The sequence below is a fragment of the Cetorhinus maximus genome, chromosome 21, assembly GCF_964194155.1.
Source record: "Cetorhinus maximus chromosome 21, sCetMax3.hap1.1, whole genome shotgun sequence".
Classification (NCBI taxonomy): Eukaryota; Metazoa; Chordata; class Chondrichthyes; order Lamniformes; family Cetorhinidae; genus Cetorhinus; species Cetorhinus maximus.
The window spans coordinates 88148893-88167065 of record NC_135899.1 but is presented as its reverse complement, the minus strand read 5'-3'; the positions used below and the strand labels follow the sequence as shown (position 1 = coordinate 88167065).

The 18173-nt window shown below is 44.9% G+C and overlaps 1 protein-coding gene across 1 annotated transcript in view; it reads left to right on the top strand.

The window, feature by feature from the left end:
- Nucleotides 1-18173, top strand: part of nkain1 (sodium/potassium transporting ATPase interacting 1) — a 512964-nt gene that overhangs the window by 361567 nt on the left and 133224 nt on the right. Inside the window, exon 3 of the mRNA XM_078567413.1 lies at nt 2770-2850. Coding sequence (XP_078423539.1) covers nt 2770-2850 — 81 coding nt within the window. The remainder of the gene's footprint in view (nt 1-2769; nt 2851-18173) is intronic.

Genomic DNA, 18173 nt, shown 5'->3' with positions numbered 1-18173 from the left:
AGAAAGCAATGCACACTAAACATAAAAGCCCAGATCTTCCATTCTCCGGAGGGTCGTACCCCAGAGGTACCCCAGAGGGTGTGTGGGGAGCCTGCCAGAAGTAGAAGTCCTCAAGGGCTGCATGGGAATTGCCTGGGAAGTTTAAATTTTCTTTGCGCAATTACCCTTCACCTGTGGGTGGTTCCGACTCTCTTTGCAATGCAGTTACCCAGGAAAAGTTAGAAGTATTAAAACTACTTCTAACTCCTGGGTAACGATGGTACTGACCCACCCCCCTGGACCCCCACTACCCCACTTGACTAGGCCCCCACCCACCCCTCCACCCAACTTCCCCCCCCACAACTACCCCCTGACCATCTGACCCGCACCCCGACTACCCCCCAACCTGCCGTCCGCCTGCCCTCCCAACTATCCCCCTCCCCCGACTACCCCCCTACCACCCAAACCCCCACCCCCACCCCCAGACTACCCCTGCAAATCGCCCTGACCCCCCCACAAACTCCACAACCCATTCTCTCCAGTTACCTTCTTCTCTCCTGTCAAATTGGCTGGGACATTTAAACTTACCCCTTTACAGCAGCTGCTGCTGTAAAAAAAGGGGTGTGGCTTCACTTCCTCTGACAATCCTGTCCTGCACTGAAGGGAATCCAGGGGCAACATTCCCCCCCTCCCCCCAATCGGTGGGGAGTGTGGGAGCTGGCGGCTTTCCGATCGATGTTCCCGGTCAGTGGGATGCAGCCATTTTAAGTCAATTAAGGCCCGCCCAGTGTGATGTCCGCCAGGAAGCGAAATGTGCTCCGTGTGCAGGCGGGGGGGATTCCCTCAGCCGGGAGTGCGCTCTTTTGTACGTGTGCGCGAAAGAGCGCACAGACCTCCCTGAGGCAAAGTGCTGCCTCAGGGAGATCGGCTCCGATTTAAAACTTTTAATAAACATGTCTAAAACGTTTCCCTGCCATGTCCCCTCATGTGACACCGTCACCTGAGTTAGGACATGTCCATAAGTTTTATTGAAACCTTTCTTAAAAATGTAAATACCCTCTCATCAAACCTCATTCCCGCCCGTGGATGAGGTTTGATGCTTTCTCCGAAGCCCGCCAGGGCTCCCGGCCTGCCCACCAACCCTAAGGTTGGACGGGCAGGTCCCACCAATCAGGTTCATTCAGTTTTTTATGGCCTTAACCAGCCGATCCGGCTGTGCGCCCGCCAAACTGAAAATCTAAATGACGCGGGGTGACATCGGGACACACGCCCGATTTATCCCCGCGTCGTCTTACACATCGGCGAGCGGGCCCCACCCCCGCTCGCCGACCGGGAAAAACTACCCCAGGAGGTGCTGCGCTGCACACTTCTCACTAGGCCCGGGTCGGAAGTCCGGACGAGAAATGTGCACTTCTCAGCTAGGGTAAATAAGAAGGAGCAGAGTGGCAATCCGATGGCGGTTATCAATCCCGGGAAGATTTAGGATGAAGAGGCTGGTCAAAAATGCTGGAAAAATAAAGACAACAATGTCTAAATCTTGGAAAAACTCAGCAGGTCTGACAGCATCTGCGGAGAGGAACACAGTTAACGTTTCGAGTCCGAATGGACTCGAAACGTTAACTGTGTTCCTCTCCGTAGATGCTGTCAGACCTGCTGAGTTTTTCCAGGTATTTTTGTTTTTGTTTCAGATTTCCAGCATCCGCAGTTTTTTGCTTTTATCTTAATGTCTAAATCTTCTAGGGGACACACAGAGTGCAGTGATGATTAAACAGTCATCAAATGCAGGAATGCTGACTGATTTCTCTCATCCCCTACTCAAGCCCCAGAAACACTGAGGTCAAGTAAAACCTCCCAGGGCATTGCTGGACTGCATGATGTATTTACCCAGTGAGCCATCAAGGAAAGCAGTACATTTTGTTAGGAGTTGTGACAGCAAATAGAACATGCCTGTTGAGATTTTACAGTAACATTGCTGTGCTCCATTTTCAGCATGGGACAATATTGATGCAGTATCTCAGCAGAGTTGCAGTGTCATCTGCCATAATCCCTGTCACTAAATAAGGTGCTCAATAAGCAGCCAGGGTTTTATATTGTTAATATCTGTCAGCTTGCCTCTGAAAGATTTGTGACAAGTCTAGTCCCTTTTACAGCTGTTGGAATGACCGGGTGATCCCTGTGGTCTGTCATCCCAATTAACTGAAGAAGCATGTCACACATAGAAGGAAAGAACGACTTGCGATTATATAACAACTTTCACAACTTCATGCTATCCAAAACAACTTACAGCCAATCAAGAGCATTTGAAGTATAACTGCAGTTGCAATGTAGGAAACTCAGCAGCCAATGTGCGCACAGAAAGCCCCCACAAGCAGCAATGTGATAATGACCAGATAATCTGTTTTTGCGATGATGGTTGAGGGATAAATATTGGCCAGGACACTGGGGAAAACTCACCTGCTCCCTTCTCCAAATTGCGCCAAGGGATCTTTTACATTCACCTGAGAAGGCAGGCAGGGTCTCCGTTTAACATCTCATCTGAAAGATGGCACCTCCGACAGTGCACTAACCCTTTGGCGTTCGCACTGGAAGTGTCAGCCCAGATTACATGCTTAAGTCTGTGGAGTGGTATCACCTACTGACACAGAGATGGGCGTGCTACCAACTGAGCTCTGGCTGACACTGTGAGCAAGCATGTTGCATTGTACTGCAAAGTTTGGAAATTAATCAGATTTATTGTGAACAGAGCTTTTAGTATCTAAAGTGATCTTTTTTCTCCTTTGTCTTCTACAGTATGCAGGATGGCTGGTGCTGTGGGTGGCATGGAACGCATTCATCATTTGCTTCTATCTAGAAGTTGGGCAGTTGTCACGGGTAATTATCTATCTTATGATCCAAAGAAATGATTCTTACAGTCTACTTAATCAAAGCATGCAACCCAAAGCTCATTTACTAGCTCCTTTCTTCCTCGGTTTTATACATAGAGAGATAAAATGTTACTGAATTCACGCCAGAAAGCTTTCATCTTTACATTTTTGCATAATTCCAATTCTCTGTTGTGAATAGGGAAAATAATCAGAAACAAAGCAAGTTTTCTGAAGCCTGACATCAATCTGGGGAAAGGACCAGGCATTTCAGTGATAGAGGACGCGGCCACCGATTTATAGATTCCCTGGAAATTGCCAGGGGTTAGAGGTGGAGCGGAGGTTGCTCGAGAATTCGGCCCTTTGTGGGGGTGCATGTGGGGATGAGGTCTTGGGAGTGGAGAGAGAGAGAGGAAGGATATTGTTTTGAATGGGCCGAAATCCTGGAATTCCCAGCCGGACAGCACTTTCACACACAGACTGCAGAGATTCAGAAAGGTCCACCATCACCATCACTGCCTTCTCAAAGGCAACAAGAGATGGACAATAAACACTGGCCTCGCCAACAGTATCCACATCCCAAGAATGGGGAAAATAAAGGTAGAAGGTAGCAATCTAGGTGGTGAACGAGATGAGGGATGGAGAATCGAACTCAAGGCTCAACAGAATATCTAAGTTATATTCTGTTGGGCTCAGCCTGAGTAAGCAGTCAATGGGTATTTGGAGTTGGCAGCAGGGGTCACCAAAGTGCGGGCAAGAGCCAAATGGCATTGCCAATGTTGACCTGCAGGAAGTTAAGAATTGTCCAGGACTTGATATTGGGCAAGCGATCATATAGTAGAGCAATAACCCAGGAGTTGGTATGTGGCAGAGTTGGTGTCATGGTCATACTTGTGGAAGCTGACCACATTTTTGCAGCCTCTGTATGTGAATAGTGCTGAGGAGGACAGGAAGGGATTGCGGGTCACCATCACGGTCACACAATGGCTGGGTACCATCTTGGTTCTATCTCTCCAGTTAGATTTCTGCCCCTGCCAAGGCAATGAAACAGCCCAGAGTCCCAAAGTCACTGAGTCATGATCCTCCTCCAACACACCTCCTTCACTCATGGTCCATCAACTACAAAACAGATCCTGCTTAGCATGGCATGGGGACAGGAGTAAATGAAAATCGAGATCACATTATTCCTCAGGTCAAAAACAACGACAAGAACTTGCATTTATAAAGCACCTTTAACATATTGACTCTCCCACAGGCTCTGCCCTTCTCTGTAAAATGGCCACCTCATTCCCCAACATGCTTTTGGCTCTTGCTCTTCAATGGGAGAGATTGTGAGAAAATTATTGAGGAAGGGCAATCACAACAAGAACTTGCATTTGTTTGATAATGTTCCTATGAAATGGCTTGTGATATTTTATTATGTTAATGGCGCCTTTAACATAATAAAACATCACAAGCCATTTCATAGGAATATTATCAAACAAAATTTGACACTGAGTCGTGTAAAACGACATTAGGATAGATGACAAAAAGCTGGGACAGAGAGCTGGACTCTGAGGAGTCCAGTTCAAGCTAGGCCGTTCAGGGATGATGTCAGGTAGCAACTCTTCACACAGAGGCTAGTGGGAATCTGCAACTCTCTCACACAAAGCTGTTGAGGCTGGGGGGATAATTGAAAATTTCACAACTGAGATTGGTAGATTTCTGCTTGGCTGGGGTATTAAGGATGATGGAACCAAGGCAGATAGATGTGGAGTAAGATACGGAATGAAATGTCAGAAGAGGGGTTGAATGGCCTATTCCGGTTCCTAATAATTTGCATCTGTGAAACTTATGCTGCCATTGTATAGTCAGCAACACACTGTGTGACAGGGGTTCACTTTACTGCTGTTAAACCGGTTTCTATTCCAGTAAAACCCAGGTGAGGAATGTTTTTTCTTTGGTTGGTTATTTGCCAGAAGTTGATTTAAAGGGAGTTCAGTGGAAGTGCAGCATTGGCAAAGCTGCTGAACAGGTGAGAGGTTTTTGAACTCATTACACTGGAAAACCCAATACACATGGCTTTCTGCACAAAGCCCACCTTACAGACAGCACATTTTCTCCACTAGCAGATAATTGCTTACGTGTGTTGCTGCATCAATGTCATCAAGGTTTTCTGTGCTTAAATAAGTGTGATGCTCACTGCAATTTATCACCTTGCTGCTTTTGTATAGCTTTATGTGACAGGCCCGCTGGTTCAAACTATTATATAGTGCTATGTCCCTTATTATTGGAGAAAAGTTGACCTGAGGGATTTGATACTCTCCATTTGAAACTGATGTCCACTTCCTGCAGTCGGTAGCACTAATTCAGTAAAAGCAATGAGTGTCAAAAGCCTTTTGACCTCCAATTTGCTTATAATTTACATTGAATTTACAGCTCCATACAGCGCAATAATTCCACAAAAGCCTCCTCCCACCTTTCTCCATTTCACCCTGTCAACATATCCATCTATTCCCTTTCTCCCTCATATACTTACCAGGCTTCTCCCTAACTGCACCTTTGCAATTCGACACAGCTAAGCTCCACATTCTCATTACTCTCTGGGTAAAGCAAGATCCCATAACACTATTTTGAAGAAGAGCAAATGATTTCTCCCCAGTGTCTGGCAAATATTTATACCTCAACCGACATCATTTTTTTAAAAAAATGATCCAGTCAGTATCACATTGCTATCCCTGGGACCATGCTGTGCACAAGTTGGCTGCCGTATGTCACAAATCTTCGCCATGTTTGGGTTAGATGCTGTGTACTAGCAATGTTGTAGGCGATAGGGCCCCCTTTAAACTGGGTTTCCAAACTATAATAGTAGCATTATAGCTTCCACCCTGTTATGTGTGTGTGAATGTGTCTCTGTCTGTCTGTGTCTGTGAGTGTGTGTGTGTGTGTGTGTGTGTCTGTGTCTGTGTCTGTGAGTGTGTGTGTCTGTGTGTGTCTGTGTCTGTGCGTGTGTATGTGCATGTCTGTGTGTGTGAGTGCATGTGTGTGTGTGTCTGTGTGCGTGTCTGTGTGTGTCTGTGTCTGTGTGCATGTATATGTGCGTGTCTGAGTGTGTCTGTGTGTGTGTGCATACGCGTGTCTGTGTGTGTGTCTTTGTCTGTGTGCGTGTCTGTGTGTGTGTCTGTGTCTGTGTGCGTGTGTATGTGCGTGTCTGAGTGTGTCTGTGTGTGTGTGTCTGTGTGCGTGTCTGTGTGTGTGTCTGTGTCTGTGTCTGTGTGCATGTGTATGTGTGTGTCTGTGTGTGTGTCTGTGTCTGTGTGCGTGTGTATGTGCGTGTCTGTGTCTGTGTGCGTGTGTATGTGCGTGTCTGTGTGTGTGTATGTGAAAGTGCTCACTGATGCTGCTGGGAGATCATTATCATATATTCAAATAAGGTTTGTAATAAATAAAAACAGAAAATACTGGAAATACTCAACATGCGAGAAACAAAATGAACATAACAGGCAGCCTACCATTTGTCAGAATTCAGTCTCCTGATGAAAAGCCAGTGAATAGTAACTGTCTTTCTCTCATCTCAGATTTTGCTCCACCTGATGAACATTTTCAGTATTTTATGTTTTTATTTCAGATTTCCAGCCTCAGAGTATTTTTGTGTCAGCCATGGCTCAGTTGGTAGCACTCTCACCTCTGGGTCGTAAAGTTCTGGGATCAAGCCCCACCCTAGGGCTTAAGTACAATAATCAAGGCTGACACTAATGCAGTACTGAGGAAGTGCTGCACTGTCGGAGGTGCTGGCTTTCAAATGAGACTTTAAACCAAGGCCCCATCCGCTTGGGTGAATGCAAAAAAAACCCTTGATGCTGTTCTGAAGAAGAGCAGGGGAGTTCTCCCTGGTGTCCTGGCCAATATTTCCCCCTCAATCAACATCACAAAAAAACGGACTATCTGGACATTATCACATTGCTGTTTGTGTGAGCTTGCTGTGTGCAAATGGGCTGCCAGGTTTTCTACATTATGACTGTGACTACATTGGAAAAGTACTCTATTAGCTGTAAAACACCTTGAGTCATCCAGTGGTCATCGAGAGCGCCATAAAAATGCAAGGTTCCTTTTGTTCTTAATATCAAAATAAGGATAAATGGCACAAGTGTGCCCAGAACCCATGATCATGTACTGAAATAAAGAAGGACTTGAAATTATATTATGTCCTTTGAGGTTTCAAGAAGCCCCAAAGGTTTACAGCCAATTACATACTTTAGAAGTACAGCCACTGTTGCAACTTAGAACTGCAGCAGCCAATTTAAGCATGACAAGCTCCCAATAACAACAATGTGATAATGACCTGATCACCGGCTTTAGTGATGTCGATTGAGGGATTAATATTGGCCAGGACACTGGGGAGAATGACCCCTGTTCTTCTATGAAATAGTGTCATGTGGTCTTTTATGTCTACTTGAAAGGGCAGCAGGGCCTTGGTTTAACATATCACCCAAAGGTGGCACCTCCAACAGTATAGCAGTCCCTCTGCACTGTACTATACAGCTTTGATGTTGTGACCAAGTCTCTGGACTGGGACTTGAACCAACAACCTTGTAACTCTGAGGGTAGCGCTAAGGGTAGTGAATGATTTTAAAGAGGCAGACCGGTTCCAAGCAGAGACTGGCCGAAGTATTTGCCTTTGTAGCCTGAAGATGTTTGAAGAGTGATTGCTGTCCTACTCCATTTCTACAACCCTCAGAGATCCTGCGCTCCTCCAATTCTGGCCACTTACACATCTCTTATTTCAACTGATCCACTAAAGGCAACTGTGTCTTCAGTTGACTAGGCCCTAAGAATTGCCTCCTTAAACCTCTCCTTCCCACTGTATCCTGTAAAATGTTTGTTAAAACCTACCTCGTAGACCAAGCTTTTGTTCACCTGTCGCAATGTCTCCTTTAGTGGCTCGATTTCAAATTCTGCAAAGCTCCTGCAAAGTGCCTTGTGATGCTTTACTACATTAAAGACACCAAAAAAAATGCAAGTTTTTGTTGTTGTGGTAGGCTTTCCCTCAGTAATATTCTCACAGCCTCTCCCAATGTGAGGACAAGAGTCAATTGGGGTGCGTGTTTTCTTTGCAAACAAGAATAAAATGTCCTTTTACAGAAGGAGACGGAACCTGTGGGACCATCAACCCAAAGTTATGTGGGGAAGGGGCAGCATCTTCCCATACTTTTTTTTTCCCCCTCAGACTATGAAGATTGCTATGGAGAAGATCATATTGGTCTCAAAGCATTAGTTCTGTTTCTCTCTCCGCAGATGCTCCCAGACCTGCTGAGTTTTTCCAGTATTTTCTCTCTTTATTCCATGTTTGAATCCCTTGAATTAGGTTTGCACCCCAGCCAAAGTACCAAAACCACTCTTATCAAAGTCCCAAATGACACACTACATGAATCTGGCCTTACGGGATCGGACTTTTGGATGAGGCTCTATAAACGCTGTGCATGTGTTTGGCTGCTCCCGAAGCAGAAAAAAAAAACAGCCATTAAACTGTTTAATGCTACTCAGCATGAAACAGTTTAAAAGAAAAACAAGTTATGAGATTGATTGCCATTAGCAGAAGGGAGGAGAGAGATAACTTTCCTGTCTGGAATGATGCTCCCTCTTAACTGAGTTACCTTCCTCAACACAGGCTCAGGTTCAACACAGCTTTCACGGTCCCAATTTGAACTTCAGAAATAGGAGCAGGAGTAGGTCATATAGCCTGTTACAATCAGCTGAGGAAGGGTCAAATAGCTCCCCTCTTCACCCTCTCCTCATTTGACCACAATAGGTTTTTTTTTAAAAAATGGATATAATTGCCAATTCTCTGAGCGTTTAACTGTTTACATGCTGTGACCATGGAAGACACAATCCAACAGGTTTCCTTGAGATTTTAAATAAGTAAAGAGGGTAGTTTTTATTGTACCCAGCCTAAAATAATTTTAAAAATGCTCCAACTTTCTCACACACACATATAGATTACAGAGTAGGGAGGATAGATCAAGTAGTTTAGAGTGCAGTAAAATTAAAGGTGTATACTGCTCTTGAAGGTTGGCGATTTTGTTGGTTTCAGGCTGAATTCGTGTGACCCTGTTGCTTTCACTCAGTGGCCCTGCTGTTTTTGGCGAGGAGGTGGTTTAAGGCTGTAGATGGATGATTTATTGATTCTTCTGGAGACAACAGCACTGGGTTGAGTTCTTTTTAAAACCTCTATATGCTAAACCTGGATAGTCAAAATCAGCAGATAAGGTTTGAAACTTGAAAATTGGATGGAGAGAGAGAGAAAAGGAACTCACTCGGGTTCTTTGTAGCTAGTCCTGTTCTGCAGAGAAAACAGGTGTTTAAAACGCTGTCGCATGACCTTCTCTTGCCAACTGTCCAGTGATCCAAATAAGGTCATGGCTAGTGTGTTCAAATTGTAACTTGATTAGACCATGGCTGGGAATTTCTCACTCATCAGGGTCCCATTGTCAAAGTGATTGTACCTAATGGTTTTTTTTCCACTCAATTCTGCTAATGAGATTGGAGATGGCCCCCATTCATCCTCTTTCAAGGCCATTGTTTTTGGTGCAAATTTGCAGACAGATTGTCTCCATTTCAATGGTTTATGGAATGTAGAAGGTACAGTAATGGAAAAATACAGCTATCTTTGACTATGATTCCAAAACACTGGAATATGTCTTTAATCTTTAAAAAAAACAATTCGGCGTTTTCAGCCAGTAAATTCAAAAATCATTTTTTTGACATAAAGCATGATTTCACAACATGGCCCCTCAAACCTGCTCCACCATCCAATAAGATCATCGCTGATCTGACCTTGGCCTCAACTCCACTTTCCTGTGTTTTCCCTTTTAGAAAATCATAATACATTTGTCAACAATCCAAAAACCTGTCTATCCCAACCTCCAATATGCCTCGGCCTCCACTGCGCACTGGGGTAAAGAATTACAAAGGTTCACAGCCCTCTGAAAGAAGAAATTCCTCCTCTTCTTAAACGGACAACCCCTTATTCTGAGGCTATACCCTCTAGTTCTAGATTCCCGCATGATTGAGAAACATGCTCTTGGCATTTACCCTGTCAAGCCCTCTCAGAATCTTATTTGTTTCAGTAAGGTCACCTCTCATTATTCTAAATACCCACGAGTGTAGGCCCAACCTGCTCAACTTTTCCTCATATGACAATCCCTTCATCCCAGGAATCAACCTAGTGAACCTTCACTGAACTGCCTCCAATGCAAGTATATCATTCCTTAATAAGGAAACCAAAACTGTACACAGAACTCTAGGTGTGGTCTCACCCATGTCCTGTACAGTTGTAGCAAGGCTTTGCCATTTTTATACTCCTCCCCTTTGCAATAAAGACAAATGTTCAATTTGCCCTCCTGATTAGTTGCTGTACATGCGTGGTAATATTCTGTGTTTTATGTATGAGGATACCAGTTCCCTCACCATTCTTCAGTCCCTCTTATTTAAATAACATTCTGCTTTGCTGTTCTTCCTACCAAAGTGGATAGCCTCACATTTTCCCACACTATACTCCATCTGCCAAATCTTTGCTCACTTACTTAACCTACCTTTGTATCTTTGGTTAACTCGGCTATAATACACTTAGCCCCTTCATCCAAATCATTAAGATAGATCCTAAATACTTGAAGCCCCAGCATTGATCCCCATGGCACTCCCCCCGTTAGTTTGTAGACCTGAAAATGACCCATTTATCCCTATCCTCTGTTTCCTGTTAGTTAGCCAGTCCTCTATTCATGCTAATGTATCATCCAACACCATGGGCCTCATCTTTTGCAGTAACTTTTATGTGGTGCTTTACAGAATGCCTTTTGGAAATCCAAATACCGTACATCTACTGATTCCCCTTTATCCATTCTGCTTTTTACATCCTCAAAGAACTCTAATAAATTTGTCAAACACTATTTCCCTTTCATAAAATCATGTTGACTCTGCTGGATTATATTACGATTTTCTAAATATCCTGCTGCTACCTCCTTAATAATAGATTCTAACATTTTCCGAATGACAGATGATAGGTTAACTGGGCTATAGTCTCCTGCTTTCTGTCTCCTCAGACCTATGATTTTGGAATAGGATTTAGGCCCAGTACCTCAAGTCTGGCACCCTCAGGACTAAGGCCGTGCCGGATTTCAGATATCACCGGCTTTTGGGTTGGGCATTTCAGGCCGTGGGCAGCTTGGGTCAAACCGGGTGGGTGGAGTCAAAGGCCACTTGGAACACGGGATAGAATGGCCTGGAGCCACATCGTGCCAATGCAGCACCTAGCCGAATTGTCCAGGTAAGTGATTTTTAAAACTTTTGCTCAATTAAGATTGATGCGTGGAAAAGGTTTTTGGACACCGCCAGTTTTCGGGTAGCCCGATTTGAGGTACTCTACCTGTATTTGCTTAGCAAAGTTAGGCTAGAAAACTTTGCATCCAATTAAGGCCCTGGGTCCTGATTGTACCCAAGAGTAATAAAGTCAAAAGCTATTAAAGTTCACACAGATAGATTGAGGAGCGTTAAAGGTTACCAGGGGTCATTGGAGGAAAAGGAAGTAAATTATGCGGAGAACATCATCAGCAGGAACCATTTGGGAGGTTATTGGGAGGGAAGGACGTTAGGGGCAGAATTTTGCCCTCATTGGGCGGGCTTGGCGGGGCCAAGCGGGAGCAGGAGGGGTCGGGAAGCTGACTGCCACCCGCGATGAAGCTGCGACTGCAATTTCACACTGGCGGGCCAATGAAGGCCTGCCCAGGGTGAAATGCGCGCTGCAGTGGAAATGCGCGTTGCAGTGCTGCCTGTGTTGGGGGGGGTGGGGGCAGGCAGGGGAGGAGGGCAAATGTGGAAGTTCGTGCACGCGCACAGATGCGTGGAGGAAAAGCTCCCTGAGTCACGGAGCTGCCTCAGGGAGATGACGATTTTTGAAAATGAAAAAAGAAAGATTTTAAAAATGTCAACAACATGTCACCTCATGTGACCCTGTCACTTGAGCAGCGACATGTTAGAAATTAGAGTGAATCATTTTTTTTTAATATGACTGATTGAAACCTCATCCTGCCCGTGGATGAGGTTTTGCAAAAAAAACCCAAAGGCCGCTTTTGGCCTTTTCGCCTGCCCGCCAACCAACGTCATCGCGCATCATTTTACGCTCGTTCGGTTTGGGTGCCCGTCCACCCGATGAACACAATATTCTGCCCCAGGGAAAATAAGAACAGAAATCAATTGAGCGTTGCTGAAAAAGGAGACATGCTGTAGCTTTTTGTCTTGCACTCACCAGGACACCTCACAAGAATACCAATATAAGGGGAAAACAACAAGTTATACTGTATACTGTATTCTTGCAATGTGTCCTGATGAGTGCTAGACGAAAAGCTTTGACATGTTACTTTTTTCAGCAATGCTCAAGTTCTGTATCACCAAATGACTTTTTGTATACCTGAGACAGAAATAAATTGCATTGTGGCGCACACAGTGTACAAGGTTTTGAGTAACCTGGTGTCAGTAGTGCCCAGTACAAGGCAAGAAATTATGATAGGGCACTTCACTGTCGGGTAGAGAAGTTTGTAGGGAAGATAAGGTTAATTGGCAGCTTTATGTTTACTGGAGCTATAATGAAATGCTGTGGAGCCTTTACACTGTACATTGAAGGGGTTATCAAAGAGTCTTCAATAGGTCTCTGTGTTATAGTAATCTAGTGGACAGCCATCAGGGTCATAGGATGTCACAAGACAGAAGTACCAGAGTAATGAGACACGAGCTCCTTCATGATCTGGCATGAGATGATATAAAGCTGAGCAGGATAACTGGCTCCCATTCTAATTTGGAGAGTTGGCAAGAGGAGAAAAGAATGGAATTCATTGAAAATTGGGGGATGGGCTTTGTCAGGAAGCTTTGAAATGTTTTCTAGGATTTGGCTGCATTCAAATCAATAATTGACCATGACGATAATAAATTAGATTAGATGGATAATACAGAATGAGATGGAAGAAAAGGAGGTCACTTTAATGCAATTGGTCTGATAGTTCGCTGTTCCTTATGAATGCAACTTGGAATGAATTCAGTGACCACTCCTGTTGATGATGATCAATGTGACCTGCCTTGCATTTAAGATGGTGTGGCCTTACTGGCTGTTAGCATTGATAGGTTAAGATGGGCTGAATAGCCTTCCTTACCTTTATTCATCCCGTGTGAGAATGTTTCCCTGATCGTTCATTGGGCCGGGGGGAGGGATTCTATTGCCTCATGTTGGTTATAAAAGAGCACTTCACCAGCTGGTTCCGGGCATGTTTTTGATTCATTCTCGGGATGTGGGCGTCACTGACAAAGCTGGCGTGTGTTGGGCACCCTCAATTGCCCTGGCAACTGTGTCTTGTTCAGCCATTTCAGAAGGCAGTTAAGAGTCAACCATGTGGAACTGGAATCACACACAAGTCAAACTGGAAAAGGAGAGGGTCTAAATTTACATTCTCTGGATTACTAGTAATCTTGTAAAGCCTGCCCTTAAACAGAACCTGATGCTTTATTTACACACTAGTCCCCTGGTTTGTTGACACTGTAAATGCAAACACCCAGTTTATCAAATGGTTTTCAGGATATGTTGACATTGACGAATTCCAAAATGCTGATTAGGCTGTGAGTAAAGCACCCACTGCCATCACACCACATTATCCAGTAACTTTGTCACTAGATTAAATAGATAGCAGGCAAAGTCTGTCTCCCTGCAAGCCAGGGTTTCTCCATTGTATTATTTTCTCCATTGCTTATATTTCACCCCTCTCCTAACTACACTCAGTTCTGTTGAAGGGTCATGTGGACTCGAAACGTCAACTCTTTTCTTCTCCACCGATGCTGCCAGACCTGCTGAGTTTTTCCAGGTAATTCTGTTTTTGTTTTGGATTTCCAGCATCCGCAGTAGTTTTTTGTTTTTATCTCTATGTTTAATTGACTGCCACTTCTCTTCAAGAAATGCCCTCCTTGAAGAAGTATTGCTCTGTTCTCCGACAGGATTTCTGCCTGTCTCTTCTGCCTTATCCACCTTCATTGCTTTCCATTTCACTCCTGGTGTTTGACAAGGTGTTTACTAAAACCCGCTTTCACAGCCATATTTCCTTTCTCGGTGACTGTCTCCGTCTCCGACTCACCCCACGTGGATTTCAACTGAAATTCCATCCCTCTTGTTTCGAACCCACCCAGGATTACAGGTATCTCCGGGACATAAAACATTTCTCGGACTGCTGTTCCCATCGCATTCTGAGATCCACGCTCAGTGCCATGCGCCGCCATATGAACACACACGACCTCTCCCTCCAGCAGCACCGCCGCACCCTTTTTCAAAGCTGCGCGTGCCCCCAGTTTCATTTTATTTTTCGCCTCATCCGACCCTCAACAAGAAACTTTTTCTCTTTCTCTCAAGTGCTAAGGAATGCAAGCTCCAACAACTCATCGACACCAACACCCATCTGGGACCCTCCACCCCTGCTTCTCCCTCCGTCCCCACCCCATCTTCCAATCCCAGCCGCGTATTCACTATATCCCCTGACCTTCCCCTCTCCGATGCTGAACGTTCAGTGCTCAGCCAAGGACTTAGTTTCAAACCCTTACGCCCTCATCTCAATGAATTTCGGGCTTGGCACGATGCTGAACTCTTCTTCCACCGTCTTCATCTCCGTGCTCACTTCTTTGGGCAGGAGTCCTCTCCCCGGTCAACGGATCCTTTTACCCACCTCCAATATTCTCCCTCCATCTGGATTCTTACCTTCTCTTGATCTTTTCATTGAGAACTGTCGGCGTGACATTAGCCGTCTCAATTTCTCTGCTCCTCTCACCCATTCTAATCTGTCTCTCTCTGAACTTGCTGCACTCCATTCTCTCAGGTCCAACCCCAACATTGTCATCAAACCCGCTGACAAGGGTGGTGCTGTTGCTGTCTGGCGCACTGACCTCTACCTCGCGGAGGCTGAGCGTCAACTCGCAGACACTTCCTCCTACCTCTCCCTGGACCATGACCCCACCACGGAACATCAAGCCATTGTTTCCAGGACTGTCACTGACCTCATCTCCTCTGGAGATCTTCCTCCCACAGCTTCCAACCTGATAGTCACCCAACCTCGGACGGCCCGCTTCTACCTCCTACCCAAAATCCACAAACAGAACTGTCCTGGCAGACCGATCGTGTCAGCCTGTTCCTGCCCCACGGAACTCATTTCTCGTTATCTTGACTCCCTTCTCTCTCCCCTTGTCCAGTCCCTTCCCACTTACATCCGTGATTCCTCTGACACCTTACGTCACATCAACAATTTCCAGTTCCCTGGCCCCAACCGCTTCCTCTTCACCATGGATGTCCAATCCCTCTACACCTCCATCCCCCACCAGGATGGTCTGAGGGCCCTTGGCTTCTTCCTTGAACAGAGGCCCGAACAATCCCCATCCACCACTACACTCCTCCGTCTGGCTGAACTTGTTCTCACACTGAACAATTTCTCCTTTAACTCCTTTCACTTCCTCCAAATAAAAGGTGTGGCTATGGGTACCCGCATGGGCCCCAGCTATGCCTGTCTCTTTATGGGGTATGTGGAACATTCCTTGTTCCAGTCCTACTCCGGCCCCCTCCCACAACTCTTTCTCTGGTACATTGATGATTACTTCGGTGCTGCTTCATGCTCTCGTCGGGACCTGGAAAAATTTATTAATTTTGCTTCCAATCTCCACCCCTCCATCATTTTCACATGGTCCATCTCTGACACTTCTCTTCCCTTCCTTGACCTCTCTGTCTCAATTTCTGATGATAGACTGTCCACCAATATTTTAACGCTTATATTTCACCCCTCTCCTAACTACACTCAGTTCTGTTGAAGGGTCATGTGGACTCGAAACGTTAACTCTTTTCTGCTCCACCGATGCTGCCAGACCTGCTGAGTTTTTCCAGGTAATTCTGTTTTTGTTTCTCCACTGTGTCTCACTGGTAGCATTCTCATCTGAGTCAGAAGGTTGTGGATTCAAGTCAAAATCAAGAGACTTGTGCACATGATCTAAGACACTCCAGTGCATTGCTGAAGGAAGTGTGGCTCTGTGGGAGGTGCCCTCTTTCAGATGAGATGCTAAATGGAGGTGCCGTCTGCACCCCCAAGTATACACAAAAGATCCCACGGCATTATTTCGTAGAAGAGCAAGGGGGGCCTTGTCCAGTGTTTATTCCTGAACTAGCGCTTAAAACAGATTATCTGGTCATTATTATGTTGCTGTTTGTGGGAGCTTGCTGTGCGCAAAATTCACTGCTGTGTTCCTACATTACCACAGCGACTGTTAACTTTATGTGTTTCACGTACAAAGGACACCCAAATCACCAACGTCAACATTGAATGGTTTCTCATCATTTTAGAAATATTCTCTTTTTCTATTCTTCCTACCAAAGTGAAGAACCTCGCGTTTCCCCAGATTCTGCCACCTTCTTGCCCACTTAACCCACCTACATCTCTTTGTTGCCTCTTTGTGTTTTTCTCACAGCTCACTTTCCCACCTAGCTTTGTATCATCCGCAAAGCCGGATACAGGGGGCTCAGAGCGGAATTTTCCGGCACAGTCACAGCGGCACGGTGCCGAAAAATGTGGCGGGCCCTGCAAAAATCATTTGCCTCCGGCAGGACCGGAGGACCACGCCAGCAGAAGGGGCCGGAAAATTCCGGCCTCAGTCTCTTCATTTAAGTCGTTGTGAGGAGTTGAGACCCTTGCAGCATCCCAGTAGTAACCGCTTGCCAACCCAAGAGTGACCCATTTATTCCTACTCTCGGTTTTCTGTCTTTTACCCATCCTCTATCCGTACAAATATATTAACCCCCAACTGGTTCTCATTTATTTAGCCTATTTTATTTAACCTATTAGTTACATCCTCAAAAAACGAATAGATTTGTTAAACGTGATTTTCCTTTCATGAAACCATGTTGACTGTGCCTAAACAGAAACAGAATTACCTGGAAAAACTCAGCAGGTCTGGCAGCATCGGCGGAGAAGAAAAGAGTTGACGTTTCGAGTCCTCATGACCCTTCAGCAGAACCTATTGACTGTGCCTCATCATTTTATGATTTTTTTTTAAGTGCCCTGACACTCCTTTCTTGGTAATGAGTTCCAGCATTTTCTTAACAGCTGATGCCAGGCTAGCCCACCTGCAGTACCCCGTCTTTCTCTCCCCTCCTTTCCTGAATACCGGTGTTACACTTGCTACCTTCCATTACACTGAGTCCATTCCGGAATCTAGGGAATTTTGGAAGATCAAACCCAGTTCATCCACAATCTCTCCAAAAACAAAAAATATTTGTTTAATGTCCCTGCCATTTACTTAATCTCCCCTCCCCTCCCCCCTCTACCCCATTATAATTTCTCCAGCCCCAGCCTCGCAGGGACCCACGTTCACTTTCACTAATCTCTTCTTCCATTGTAGAAGCTTTTACAAACTGTTTTTATATTTCTTGTTTGTTTACTTTCATATTCCATTTTCTCCCGCTATTTCAATTTTGCTGGTTTGTAAAACTCTCCCAATCCTTAGGTTTACTATTCATCTTGCCAAAATAACATGCTTCTTTTCTTTAATCTAATACTATTCTTAACCTCTTTAGTTTATCATAGATGTGTCATTTTTCCCATGTAGTTTTTTTCATTTCTTAATAGAATGTATATTCACTGAGTATTAAGAAATGTTTCTTTAAATGTTCACCATTGCTTATCCAACACTGTACCTTTTAATCTAATTTCCTAATCTACCTTCGTCAATGTGTCTCTCATTTGTATGCATTTGGCTTTATTTAAGTTTAATACTCTTGTCTTGGATGGATATATGAAACTATGTCAGGTTTTTTTTTTGTTCAGAGAAGAGGCGAGCATTAGGGGCATTCAAAATGCAGCCGATGCTGTAAAGCAGGAGTTAGGGATGAGCTTCAGTGGACCACGTAATATTTTCTTGTCCTTGCTCGTGGCCTTGACAGAGAACATGAGGAACTATCAGGGAAAGTGAAGACAGAAAATACAAGGGGAAGTGTCTGGACATGAAGCCTGAGGAAGTGTTAGGAAACAATAGGACTGGGAGCATGGCAGACATCAATACAGCCGGAGGAGACAGCAGGTCACCATTCTGTACTCTTGTTGTCCCAGTCGGAAGCTGTACTCATGAATGCATAATGTGGTGGTCGGAATTCGCTTGTGATTTCTCCCACACTCCCCTTGTGCACATCATTCCCCACTCTGAGTGTGGAATTAAACCGGCTATATTTTTCCCACATTCATTTGATTGAAAAAGTCATCTGTTTGATCCGATGATTCTGGGCCTCTGAGGATATCC